This window comes from Vipera berus (genome assembly GCF_964194415.1).
Source record: "Vipera berus genome assembly, chromosome: 3".
Classification (NCBI taxonomy): domain Eukaryota; kingdom Metazoa; phylum Chordata; class Lepidosauria; order Squamata; family Viperidae; genus Vipera; species Vipera berus.
Genome location: NC_138204.1, coordinates 47,569,681 through 47,583,893, shown reverse-complemented (window position 1 = coordinate 47,583,893; position 14,213 = coordinate 47,569,681). Strand labels below are relative to the sequence as shown.

General features: G+C 38.3%; 1 protein-coding gene across 1 annotated transcript; it reads left to right on the top strand.

Moving 5' to 3' along the window:
* Window positions 1-2,489: 2,489 nt before the first annotated feature.
* BTG2 (BTG anti-proliferation factor 2) lies at window positions 2,490-6,815 on the top strand. The gene is made up of 2 exons (XM_081324508.1): window positions 2,490-2,832; window positions 4,487-6,815. The coding sequence occupies exons 1-2, from the start codon at window positions 2,661-2,663 to the stop codon at window positions 4,822-4,824; spliced, it is 510 nt and encodes a 169-aa protein (XP_081180634.1). The 5' UTR covers window positions 2,490-2,660; the 3' UTR covers window positions 4,825-6,815.
* The last annotated feature ends 7,398 nt before the right edge of the window (window positions 6,816-14,213 follow it).

Sequence of the window (14,213 nt, the reverse complement as noted above, 5' to 3'; positions counted from 1 at the left end):
TTGCTCAGCTTTTCTAAGGCCCACTTCATTTCACATTCTAGGATGTCTGGCTCGAGGTCAGTGACCACCTCATTGTGATTGTCAGGGACATTAAGCTCATTCTTGTATAGTTCTTCTGTGTAATTTTGCCACCTCTTCTTAATCTCTTCTGCCTCTGTTAGGTCCCTGCCATTTTGGTCCTTTATCATGCCCATTTTTGCATTAAACGTTCCCTTCCACTCTCCAATTTTCTTGAAAAGATCTCTGGTCCTCCCTATTCTATAGTTTTCTTCTATTTCTTTGCACTGTTCATTTAAGAAGGCATTCTTATCTCTTCTAGCTATTTTCTGGAATTCTGCATTCAATTGGGCGTATCTTTCTTTTTCTCCATTGCCTTTCACTTCCTTCCTTTCCTCAGCTATTTGCAAAGCTTCCTCAGACAACCATTTTGCTTTCTTTCATTTCTTTTTCTTTGGGATGGTTTTGGTTGCTACCTGTTGTACAATGTTGCGAACCTCTGTCCATAGTTCTTCAGGCACTCTGTCTATCAGATCTATTTGTCACCTCTACTGTATATTGAACTGGGATATGATTTAATTCATACCTGAGTGGCCTAGTGCTTTTCCCTACTTTCTTCAGTTTAAGTCTAAACTTTGCAATGAGAAGCTCATGGTCTGAGCCACAGTCAGCTCCTGGTCTTGTTTTTACTGACTGTATAGAGCTTCTCCATCTTTGGCTGCAGAGCATATAGTCAATCTGATTTCTGTGTTGACCATCTGGTGATGTCCATGTCTAGAGCTGTCTCTTGGGTTGTTGGAAAAGAGTGTTTGCTATGACCATCGTATTCTCTTGACAAAATTCTATCAGCCTGTGCCCTGCTTCATTTTGTACTCCAAGGCCAAACTTGCCTGTTATTCCGGTTATCTTTTGGCTTCCTACTTTAGCATTCCAATCCCCCATGATGATAAGGACATCATTTTTTGGTGTTAGTTCTATAAGGTGCTGTAGGGCTTCATAGAACCGGTCAATTTCATCCTCTTCAGCACCGGTGGTTGGGGCATAGACTTGGACTACTGTGATATTGAATGGTTTGCCTTGTATTCGAACTGAGATCATTCTGTCATTTTGAGGATTGTTTCCCAGTATTGCTTTTCCTACTCTTTTATTGACTATGAAGGCTACTCCATTTCTTCTGAGGGATTCTTGCCCGCAGTAGTATACCTGATGGTCATCTGAATTAAATTCACCCATTCCTGTCCATTTTAGCTCGCTGATACCTAAGATGTCGATGTTCAGTCTTGTCATCTCTTGTTTGGCCACGTACAGCTTTCCTTGATTCATGGATGTTACATTCCAGGTTCCTATGGAGAAAAAATCTTTACAGCATCGGACTTTCCTTTCACCACCAGACACATCCACAGCTGAGCGTCCTTTCAGCTTTGGCCCAGTCGCTTCATTCTTTCTGGCGCTACTAGTACTAGCCCTCTGCTCTTCCCCAGTAGCATATTGGACGCCTTCCGACCTGAGGGGCTCATCTTCCAGCGTCATATCGTTTTGCCTTTTGGTACTGTCCATAGGGTTTTCATGGCAAAGATACTGGAGTGGGTTGCCATTTCCTTCTCCAGTGGATCACGTTTTGTCAGAACTCTCTGCTATGACCTGTCTCGGGTGGCCCTGCATGGCATAGCTCATAGCTTCATTGAGTTACGCAAGCCCCTTTGCCACGACAAGGCAGTAATCCATGAAGGGGACAAACTTTTACAGATACAAAATTACTTATTTGTCCTTCAGAAGTAGTTTAATTCATGCTGCAATGTTCCAAAGAAAGGAAGGCGTGAATACAACTTAAATTAAAAGCATCTCTCAAGCCAACGTATTCTTTTTTTTAAAAAAAGGACAGCCTAACCTTATTCCCACACGAATCTGAATTAATTTCTTGAATAGCAGCAGCCTGAACCTATCACAACAAACAGAAGAGCAGACTATATCGCTATCTTAAAGATTAACTATCTTAAAGATTATTCTAGCACAAACTGCTGAGAGGCCCATCCCATTTTATTTTACAAAGAAATGAGTCTTTGTAAAATGGGTGCACAGACAGATGATATACTTTTTAACATATTTCAGTTTGGGAATACGGAACCATTGACAAAGTCCTGATTTCCTTGTGGTCTTTTGATAATAAGTAGCTGCAGTAATTATTTTTCAGACTATTAAACAGCTTGTGACAAGATACAATTTCTCTCCTGCTAGGCAAAGTCCTATTAATAACCCCAAACCAGGCGCTTTCCCCTCCCCTCCCCCCTCCAGCTGCTTTGGCCATGTTCTCAAGGCGTGACTCTCCCAGGACTCGCGTCACTACTTCCACCCTGCTGAGGTCACCTCCTATTAGCATATCAAGGAAAGCTCAACCAATCAGAAGCGAGCCCTCTAGTGACGGCTGCAATATCCCAGATTATTAAGAGTCCTGTTTGTAGTAGGAGCATGTCAAATAGAAGGCGAGTGGCGGACGTGAAAGCAGCCTTCTCGAAACTCCTCGTTAGGCAGTCGCTTCTACCGCAGGCGGGTCAGCCACGAACTGCCGGAGCGGCCAATTACTTCGTCATTTCCGTGTTTGTCCCCTTTCTCTAAGCTCTGCGGAGCCTTAAGGGGCACGGAGCTAACTTTATACGAAGCCAGACATGAGCCAAGGCCAGCGCTGGAATGGAAGCTACGTTAACAACAGCCGGGCGGACATGGTACCGGAGATCGCCGCCGCCGTAGGCTTTGTGTCCAGCTTACTCCGCACCCGCGGCTGCGTTAGTGAACAGCAGCTTCAGATTTTCAGTGAGGCTCTTGAAGAAGCGCTTACAGGTGAGAGACGGCGCCTTCTTGAAGTGTACCCAAGGGATCTTTGAAGACCAAGTCTGGGGAATCAAACTTTACTTTTCTGTCCCCAGGAAAAAGTGGGATATTCACTGGATCGTTGATTTTCTTTTTCTTCTTTCCTTTTTCCCCCATCTTTAGTTTAATCTGTGAATTTCCTTCTACCACGCAAAATACTTATTTTCAATATTTGCATTGTGTTGGTTTTTTTTTAAAAAAATCTCCAATTATTCTTTAAAATATATTTTCCTGTAATAAGCTGCTCCTGGAGAGCAAGCATATGTCTAACCCGGATTAGTGACAAATTATTTCCCCACCCTACAACTATAATCCGTCTTTGCCAATCTGCCTTTTCCCAAGAGTATGAGAATAAGGAGAGCTACTATAATCCAGTGCTTTTAGAGGCGCCACATTGGGGATTACTGCACTGCAACCCTGGGATTGAAAATTTCTGTCCTAAATCAGACTGGAAAAAAGTGTCCTTTGTTCTGGTGACCAAGGAAACTAGATTTTACTAGATCAAACTAGACAGAACAAGGAAACTAGCTTTCATAGTCTATTGGGAAGCGACTACGCAGAGACATCAGGCTCAGCAAAACAAAAGGGGGAAATGTAGAGCATAAGAATAAATAGATCTTATGCAGATGAACCCTTAAGGATTTCTCTGGTGGCTGGTATTATGGCCAGTTGCGGAGAATTTGCATACTGGGCATTTTCTGAAGTTGAAAAGTGCTATTCTACAAATCATTTGAAGCCCTGGGATGAGAATGGAATGATTGTGTATTTAAGTCTTAAAAGTCATATCTGAAGGGTTCCCCCATAACCCCCTTAAACGCACCATTCTATTCAGCAGGCCTTACTTCCATGTCAGGGGAAAAGTGCAGAATTTCAGGCATGCTTCTTAAGACTGCAGCTAAGTTTCAGGTAACAGGGCTCTCTCTTCATCTAGTTACAGTATTGGGCTACTAAGTGTAAAATATACTCAGAAAGGCTTTATAACCAAATTTATTATGGAAGAGTGCTGTATACTTGAAGTGCAGAGGAGATTGCTCTGGCTATATACTAATTACATTGTCTGCTAACAAGATTTAAATAATTACTGAATGCTATGGCTATTGCCATTTAGTTTAAACCTTTTGGACTCTTCCCCCCCCCCTATTTTGGAGTTTTTGTTATTTGAATTAAAAACGGTATTGTCATATTTTAGATAAATTGGTTTTATTTGCTCTCTGTGTAGGGATTATTTTACAGTTCTTATTGGAAATGACTTTTTTCCCCCTCAACCAACCATTTAAGTCTTCATTGCGCTGTCATTCCATAAAAAAGAGACCTGGAGATCAGAGCCTGGGTGATCATTTATCAGAGATACACTAGTGCATCCTACATGGTGAAGGGATTGTACCAGAAGAACTCCAAGATCCTTCCATCCTTATGATTCTCTAATTCTAGAACTTTAATATACTGCTTGAAGAAAATGAGAGTTTGATTAACTCAGACCCAAAACACTACTTTTTTAAAAATGCATTTTGCCACCAATTTTACCTGAATGTTTCTTTGTGTGTAAAATGTATTTTACCTTTTGTTTGGCCATTAACTCTAGTAATCTCTTACCATTTGTGATATTTTTCTTGTTCCTTTGCAGAGCATTACAAACATCACTGGTTCCCTGAGAAACCGTTCAAAGGGTCTGGCTACCGCTGCATCCGTATAAACCATAAAATGGACCCCATCATCAGCAAAGCAGCTAGCCAGATTGGACTCAGCCTTCAGCAACTCTACCAGCTCTTACCCAGTGAACTCACACTCTGGGTAGATCCTTATGAAGTATCCTACCGAATAGGGGAGGATGGATCCATCTGCGTTCTGTATGAAGCATCGGCGGCACCTGTGAGCTCCTACGGGATGCTCACCTGCAAAAATCAAATGATGCTGGGGCGCACAAGCCCTTCCAAAAGCTACATGATGACCGTCTCCAGCTAAGCACTCCTTGTTATCCTTACTTTGCCAAGACATGGGCTACTGTATACCTCAACCTGAGGATGTATTTTTTTAAAAAATGAAGAGCTATTTATATTTTTTTTTAAAAAAAGGAAATCCAAATTGAAATTTAGTAACAGGTACTACTCTTTTGTAGAGTGGTGCTAAGGTGCCTTTTAAAAGCTGTCTGCAAGCTTGCAAGTTTATTAAAAAAAAAGCCAATATCTACCTAATTAGCATTGGATTGACAATTCTGGAACGTTGACCTGCCTGTTTGGGAAATGCAGGGTTAAAAATAAAATTACAGGGGTTGGGCAGGGCTTAGCACTTTTGAACAGTGACAAACAATGGTGTAAATTCTACTAAAACTGTGAATCTACAGGTCAGGCTGGTAGTTAGTGCAGAGCTGTGCATGTGGATCACAATGGTATGACTTCATTCTAGCCATGGTGCTTTTTTCCCATAAAATGTTCCTTTTCATTTGGTTATACTGACAAGGCACTACATCACCAGCTTTATATCATGTTCTAATTTTCAGCAACAGTTTTGTCTTTTTATAGCATAAACATTTTACCTAGATACCCAGTCACAACAGCAATTTTTGTTTTTGTCCAGTGGGTGATGGGTTACTAAATATCTACCCATAATTTTGCACAAAAACCCAATTTCTTTCTGCACTTGATCCTAAATTTCATGCTCATGTTAAATTCCTATTGGTGCCTGAACATGTGGTTTCTGTACATGGAATTTTGTTGATAAAAGGGTTTAGGATGTGATCTGTGTAACTGGCTGGCTGGTTACTCTTAACAGTTAACACCTGTCAACAAAAGTGCAATGCCCAGGCCAATATGAACTATATCTACTGAAAGCATGGCTTCATCACAGTTTTGTCTATTCCATTGCCTTTAATACAATCTTGTAAAATTCCTGACAATGCTGCCAAATATTGTGGAGAAGTAATTACAAAACCAGGGCACTTAACTTTTTTTTAAAAAAGTCTTCAGAGCACATGATTGGCTTGGTTTTTCTTCATTTGCTTCTCCATAGCTCTTCTTTGACCTGTTTGAATTGAGTTCTCAGATACTGTGCAATATGGATCCTAACATTTGGGCACTCGGATGAAGAGTTATTTCCTATTTGCAAAATGACTATTAATTTTTCTCATGAAAACTGCTCAACTGATTCCTAAAATGTCAGAGGTCGGAGTAGGCAATCTAAAATCTAGAATGGCATATTTTTATGGGGTGTGAAAGTTTTTTCTGTTTCTAAAAAGAACACATTACAGTTCCTTTTTTTGGGAAAGGTATGCATTTGCTGGGGTGTTCTCTTCCTGAGCAACTCCTATTGAGATGAATGAAGATTTTTGCAAGGAGCGTGGTTAATCACCTTGTGAAATTTTGGTTCATTTCAACGGCTTGCATAGAGAAACTTAGATGTACCCCAATTTTCCAACACGGAAATGTTAGCTGCTACAAATGTCCATCTGATTTCTTCCGATTTAATATGTAAAGCTCTCGTATGTAGGCCAGAGCTTATGTTCAGTTATTACAAGGTTGTAAAGCACTAAAGTCCCCTATGAGCTAAAAAAGCTTAAAAATAAAGATAGTGCTGCCACTCCGTTAGGCGACTTGTGCAATATTTGGTGGCACAAAGGGGAACATTTTCTGCACTGTAGTTTTCCCCTCTCAAGATATGTTTCTGTTCAAAGTCTGCCTAAGAGCCTTGTTCCTTCTCTGATATTGTAAAACCCAATAGGAGTGGGAAGTGTAAGATAGCTTGAAACAAAAGTTTGTTTTGCTGTGCTCCTTGCCTCTATTTAGAATTTCCCAAATGCCGATAATTGGGTTGGTGTGTTCAAAGCAACTCTGATTACAGGTATACTAATGGTTCCCCTTAGTACTTCATTACCATCGAAGTGTTCTGTAAAAACCAAATTGTTATTCCATCTCCTTTGTCCCCCCCCCTCCACTATCCTTGAAGAGTTGATAGAGAAACAGAAAAGGTTACCAACTATCATGCTGTTACACTTGGCATTGAATCTAGTGTTAAGGTTTTCTTTATTTTTCACATTAAGATAACCAAATTTGGACATGATCTGTTGTGTAGCTTGTGCATGTAAAAGCTGTGAATTGATGTGTGCTCTTTGTTGCCTTCAGATTCTAAGTGATACAACCAGTGCTGAAGAACTGTACTACAAACTGCCTATGGGTTGTGAGTGTGTGTCTTTTCTGCCTCTTTTCAAAGTTGTTTGCAAAACTTGAGCTGGACTGTTGAGCGGGACCTAGTTTCATAACTGGTGAAAATAATAGCAAGTTTGTAAGCTATTGTGTGGGGGAGGGATGTTTGTTGTACAGTGTTTTTATATGCAAAATGTACAGATATATTGAGAAATGTACACTTTTGATACTTTAATAAAAATGTAGCAATTTAAATACATTGTTGGAAAGATCAGAGGGATTGGCTCATTCTTTGTAAAATGAGATCTTGCTTGGTTCTTAAAGAATAACATTGTGATGGAAAAGCAACTGTCTCCATGTAGAAGCAAGGAGAGTCAAAGCAGAAGAACCATTACTTTTCTTTCTTAGACTAAGAAAAAGGGAAAAGCACACAAATCCTAGCAAATTCTGGCCGTTTGATAGGGGTTTTTTTGTGTGTTTTCCTTTCTCTTCCTTAGTCTGAGCTTTACCTTAATTTTTCTTCTACAGAGACCAGTGGAAATGAACTTGGCTAATTCAAGTGCTGGCCTTTGTTTACTAGGTGTTGAGAAAGCAAAGACATGGAGTATTGTGCAAATTAAGGCCATCTTTCTTTCTGGCTTTGATGGAAGTTCATGGTATTTTGTGGTCCTCATTTGATCTACCAAGCACTATAAAAGTATTCCCTGAAAGTTTTTTAAGAACACACGCACGCATATGTATATATGCATATAGTACATATGTCTATTTACTACACAATTGTTTGGGAATAGATGAAATACACATAAAATTGTCCTTGGGTTTCAAGTTGTTTGCAGCTGTGTAAAATGTGATTCCTAGAATTTCTTTGCAGTTAAAAAAATGAGATTACTTTTCGAAATATTACTTGGTGCATCTTATCACATTTTATTTTATGCTTACTTTATTTCCATATAGGACACCATTCCACAATTTAACAGCATTATTTGTAGTTCACTTACTGATCATAGTTGTGACATAGTATGATGTGTGAGTGGAAGTTTTACAATCTCCTACCACATTCCTGGTTTGTTTTTTTGTCCCTTCCAGTACACTAAATAATATATAGAAGTACAAAGTAATAGGACTAAAACAGAGTACAGATCAGATCAAAATTATTTTGCTTGTATACAATACTGACACTGGCTTTAACCATATTTTTAAAAAATCATGGCTTAAAGTGTATGAATAAATTCTGAATAAAAGCTGTTTTTGATACGCACCAAAACTCCAAACAGAAACTCCAGATTCATTTGTAGATTATGACAATAGCAATTAACTTCATGTACACCTACAATACATAATCACTTGAAATGGGAAAAAGTAGCTGCTAAACAGCTAACTAGTCCAAAAATATGCTGAATGATAAGATTGGCTGATAGACAGTATTCTCTTAGGACTGCAGAAGATCTGGTTTTTCTCTGAAAGTCTCTGATAGAAAAGCTAATGATATAGTTGGGATGCCAGTAAGTAGACAGTCCTGTAGGACTATATATATGGCACTTCCCCAAAATAAAATACACTGAAAATCATCTTGGACATGATTTTTTTATACAATAGTTGTTTTAGAAATGTACTTTATCTGCAACTGTACAAGGATACACTATTATATATGTGCTGTTACTGTTTCCAGTTAAAATCTTAAAGAATTCCTTAGAGGCTCACTATTTGTTTTTTAACTGCTCTTATCTTTGTTTTCACCTTTTACATATAAATACTTATCTACATATAGCTGCAAAAGTCAAGGTTGTGTTTGGATAGTTTGAAAGTAAAAAGGAACCTTTTTTTAAAAAAGAAAATACATGCAACCCACATTCCTTTCACCAATTGTAATGGAAATAACAGCTGGATGTCTACTGTAATTCTATTTTTCCCATCATTACACTGACTTTCTTGCCAAGACTGTGTAATTTCAAAATAACTAGTTAAGGGAAGCCTTAGAGAACTATTCTTTAGGAATAGCATTCTAAGAACAGAGTAGTAATAATAACTTGTTAGTTTAACCCATAGGCTGTAACAATTTTTTAAATATACAATTAAAATGATGGATAGAGGCAGAAACTACAACTGATAAAATACATGCACATATGTAAACAAAAGAGATGAGAAAATGTTAAATATGACTAAAGTAAAATTTACTTTTCCAATTTCCTCAGCAGGTTTACGATTAAAATAACTATTTAAAACTATTTTAAAGGGTAAAATAAGAATTTATCCTTATTTTAATGAGACTCTTCTCTCTTATCTAAATTCATACTTTAAATAAGACCTGTTAAAATCAGTGGGATGTAAATTTGTCATGATTTAATTTAAATCACAAAGTTCAGTGGGTTTCCACTTATGTATTACTAAATTTGTTTCAGCCCAATATACGCATCCTTTTCTGCAGATTAATAGGACCTGACACATAAAAATAAAAATCATGTCTGGCCTGTAGCAGTGCCTGATACAAGATTACAACTGCCAAAGACAAGCATGAAAATAAAATATTTAATATTTGTAACTTTATTACAGAGCTGAACCTAGTATTATGGAAATAAGCATTCATCTCCATTTACTACTGCTGCTTTCAACATATGCTTTCTGTTCCAGGGGAAACTCAATTTGATTATGTATTCGATTTGTATCTCTATTTTTTGTTCAGGAGTTTAATATGGCATACAGCATTCTCCTATTTTTTCCCCACAAAAACAATTCTGTGAGCAGTTTGAGCTAAAAGAATGTGACTAGCTAAACACATCAACATGAGTTTTTATGATTGAGAGGAAATGAGATATCCTGGTACCAGTCCAACATCTTAATCACCATGCCAAGCCAGTTTACCCATAGCCCTTACAACATATCCAGTCTTAGGCTACTGATTGAACCATTGCTAATTCAGCAATGAAGGTTCCCCCTGCAGAAGCCCTATCTGTCTTTTAGATGTCATAGTAATCACACTGAAGAGGCTGCATAAAGTGACTATTGCAGTAATATCTGTACAATGCCTAGCTGGGGTTGTGATAAACAATTGGTAAATCATTATGAAGAAATCATGCAAATTTGCATGTTTGCAACATAGCAACATGAATTAATTCAAACAAGCTGTGCTTTTGTAACATCCAGTTACATTACTGAACTGACTTACCATCATAGATAGTATTTATATACTTGTGTCTGTCTGATTGTAACCTTCAGTTGGATGAAAGGGTACATTATACAGCAGGGATCTTCAAACTCCCTTTTATGACTCATGGACTTCAACTCCCAGAATTCCTCAGCCAGGCATGCTGGCTGAGGAATTCTGGAGTTGAAGTCCATGAATCATAAAAGGGCTGAGTTTGAAGACCCCTGTTATAGAGCAATAAAAGAGAAAGTCCCTTAAATGGGCTAATTTACAAAATGTGTGCAAAATCTGGGTCCCATTACTCACATGTGATTAAAGTTTGGCAAAGTTGTGGCCACTTCAGTGCTGATGCATTGCTGTGGTCAGCTGTGGTCACATGATCATTTCCAACTACCTGCCAGCTTCCCACAAGGAAAATCAATAGGGAAGCCAGCAGGAAATAGAAAGTCCTTGGCTGGCTAGTGGTAAGTAGCTGCTGGGAGAAATAGAATGGAGTGAGGAATGTGCACAAGTGTGGGAGAAGTGCCATGTTAATCGGTGAGGGTGCTCAGGGGTGCTCAAGACACTGCATGGATCAGTGATGGTACATGGAAGTGCAAAGGAGTGTGCAGTAGGTACCATGTGGGTCAGGGAGGTGCATGATGGTGCAAGGGGTGCACAAGAGGCAGCATGTTGTTCAGATAAGGTCCATGTGGGTGTACAAGAGGCACTGCATGTTTGGGGATGGTGCAAGGGTGTGTGCAAGAGGCATCAGGTAAGTTGGGGAGGGTGTGCAAGGGGTTGAGGGTATGTGTGAGAAGTGATGTGAGGGTCAGGAACTTTGTCATTGTACTCTCTGCGGAGAGTACATGGGGATGCAAGGATGTGTAAGAGTGTCCACAGGTACGTGACATAGGTTTGGAAGGTGTATGAGGGTGCAAAGGACTGTGCAAGTCTGTGAGGAAGGGTGTGCAGAGTGCAACGTGCATTGGGGAGGGTGCATGGGTTGTCTAAAGTTGCAAGGAAAGTACAACAAGGGTTGGAGCGGCTGTGTAGGGGTACATGAGTTGTAGGTAAGAAAATATCTCTGAAGAGATGATCCAAGAGGTCACGAGTTGTCTATTGTTGATATGCACTTAGAGATAATTTATGTGAATGTAATCTAAAGCCAGTAATTCAGGAGGAGTCTCCAGGTGATTTAATTAATAATGTATAGGCTGCATCCTGTATTTCTGTCCCCATCTACATGACGAAATTAATGGTTTCATGTGATGCGCTGTCTTCTGGGACTCTATTATCATATGCCAGGTAAGCAGTTTAAGATTCAATTAAGCTCTAGATTAGATGCCTGATTCAATTTCTACTTGGTTCAATAATTTTGATGGCTGATCTGTTTTTCCACCCAGTCAATATTTGGTGCATATTCACTTTTTCATAATACATACCAGAGAAAGAATTTCATCTCATCTCATTCTTATTTCAGGAGGCTAGTGGACTTACTATGTTTATTTGTTTTTACAGTAACTCAGAAAATGCTGTAGGAGCATTCCTGCTCTTTCAAGCATCCTGTATGTTCTACAATGATTATCACAGCATGGTGTCACTGCCTATGTCTTTTTCAATGCATATTATGGTTTAGTATGATTGGTTAATACCGATAGCAAAATAATTACTGTGATACACGGGTAAACATTTCTATTACCAAAAGTCATTTATAAAGCATGCTAAATGATATACACCACATGCATGAGTTTCTTGGAAGAAGAGGATACATATAAATGTCTATTTAAAGACTTGCTTTATGGAAATTTACAGTAACTCAGAAAATGCTGTAGGAGCATTCCTGCTCTTTCAAGCATCCTGTATGTTCTACAATGATTATCACAGCATGGTGTCACTGCCTATGTCTTTTTCAATGCATATTATGGTTTAGTATGATTGGTTAATACCGATAGCAAAATAATTACTGTGATACACGGGTAAACATTTCTATTACCAAAAGTCATTTATAAAGCATGCTAAATGATATACACCACATGCATGAGTTTCTTGGAAGAAGAGGATACATATAAATGTCTATTTAAAGACTTGCTTTATGGAAATGAACAATGTAAGCAAAAAGAAATTCTACAAGCAATTGCCTTCTTAAGCTATACTTGAATTCTGGAAAAACTCAGTTTCCATAATAACTCAATAGTTCTGAAAGTAAGAATGCTTAAATTCTGGAAAAACTCAGTTTCCATAATAACTCAATAGTTCTGAAAGTAAGAATGCTTACATTCTAGAATTTGAGCAATGTGCAATTGTCAAGATTTGTCTATGATTCTCAGTCATCCAGGTTATGTTTGTCCCAAAGGTGCTTTTTCAAGAGGCAACTGGACATTCTTGTTTTTCTTTGAAGACATTTCTCTTCTCATTAGAACTCTGCTTAACAATTGTCAAGATTATGAGTCAACTTTTTTATTTTTATTTACTTCCTTATTCCATTTTTCTTTCTCTCCAATATATGGTTCAGTCCTGTGAGATACAAGGATTCACCATTTTCTTCTTTGAAAAGTACAGTATGTCAATATCTAGAGAAACATCATGGCAGCAGATAACAAATTACAGAGTAATTACTTATTTTAGCAAACTGTGAGAAATTATTATTCATATACACAACAGGAAAAAACCCCTCCATTTTGTGTCAATTGGTGATAAGACTAGTTCCTCCCCTTCTTATTCATCCAATAAAGGGGTGGACATATTTGCCCCTGATATGCATAATGGCAGTCCTTTGTGAAAGGCTGTTCAAATAACCACTGGGAATGTTGCCAGCACATGACTCAGTGGGGCAAGGAGGACAGGGCTGTGCAGTAAAATAGCTTGTCCCTCACCTAGTCTTTCAACATGTGACACGGACTGAATGAATAAATTCTGGGGCCAGAATAATTGTAGTGAGCTGTTTTATAGCTCCTAAGTTCATAAAGAATATAGAAGCTTGTGACTTTCATGTCCTTATATATTCCAGGAAACATCTCCACCCATATAACACTATACCACAGTCCACTTAGATTATATATGTTTGAATTTATAGCTGCCGGATAGAGAGAAAATGGCCCTTACAAAAACACTCTTCAAAGTTTAAATTATACAGGGTGGTGCCTAGTTTTATAAAGACACCCACATAATCTGTAAGCAGCAGAAATCCCAAATGAGTCAAGAAAGGAGGAGTCAAAAAGAATGTGGTTGGGTGGAACAAGTCATATCTGACAGTTTCTGACCAATGTACTTGCACAGCGGCATCTGTAGGTCCTTATTATCAACTCTTACTAATCAAACAATGAAATTGTATGTAAAGGGATCTGAGAGAAATAATAATGGCCTTGTTAATAAGAGAATATTTTACTTTCAAACCCATTTTCAGCCATGATTTTGATATTTTTATAAAATGTAGATTAAATGGCTATCTTTATTTTATAGAAATGAAGACTTTCTCCTATTTTGTCACCTGCAGAATGACTTAATCTTTTTTTCATCTGGATATGAAAAATACAACAGTGTAGGTTTGCTTTACCTGGGAATCAGCTAGAGCAGGGGTAGGCAACCTCGGCTCTTTTATGACTCATGGACTTCAACTCCCAGAATTCCTGACTCAGGAATTCTGGGAGTTGAAGTCCATGAGTCATAAAAGAGCCGAGGTTGCCTACCCCTGAGCTAGAGCTATGTATACCTCAGATTGCATCTCAGCAAACCCCGATCCTTTATCTGATTTTGGTCATTCTGGAAGTAGTCCAGTCTGGATGCCTGAAATAGTTAGGAAAACATGCTTCACAGGAAAATGAAAAGCCAGGCATTTCTTTTCTTTTTCTTTTTTTTTCTTGTTTTCTTTAGACTGGATGAAATTTAGAGGCAAAGTCTCATGATGGAACAAATAATTTCTTCAAGCAAATCTCTAACGTTCACAAGCTATTGACAATCATATATTCTATTATTTAAAATAACTGTAAAAATTCACTTCATAAGATATAGTTTGTTTACTTTAGCTTAGCATGGTTTATGCTCTGTTAAGGGTTGATGTATTGTGTATTAGCCAATCATATGGATTATTTAAC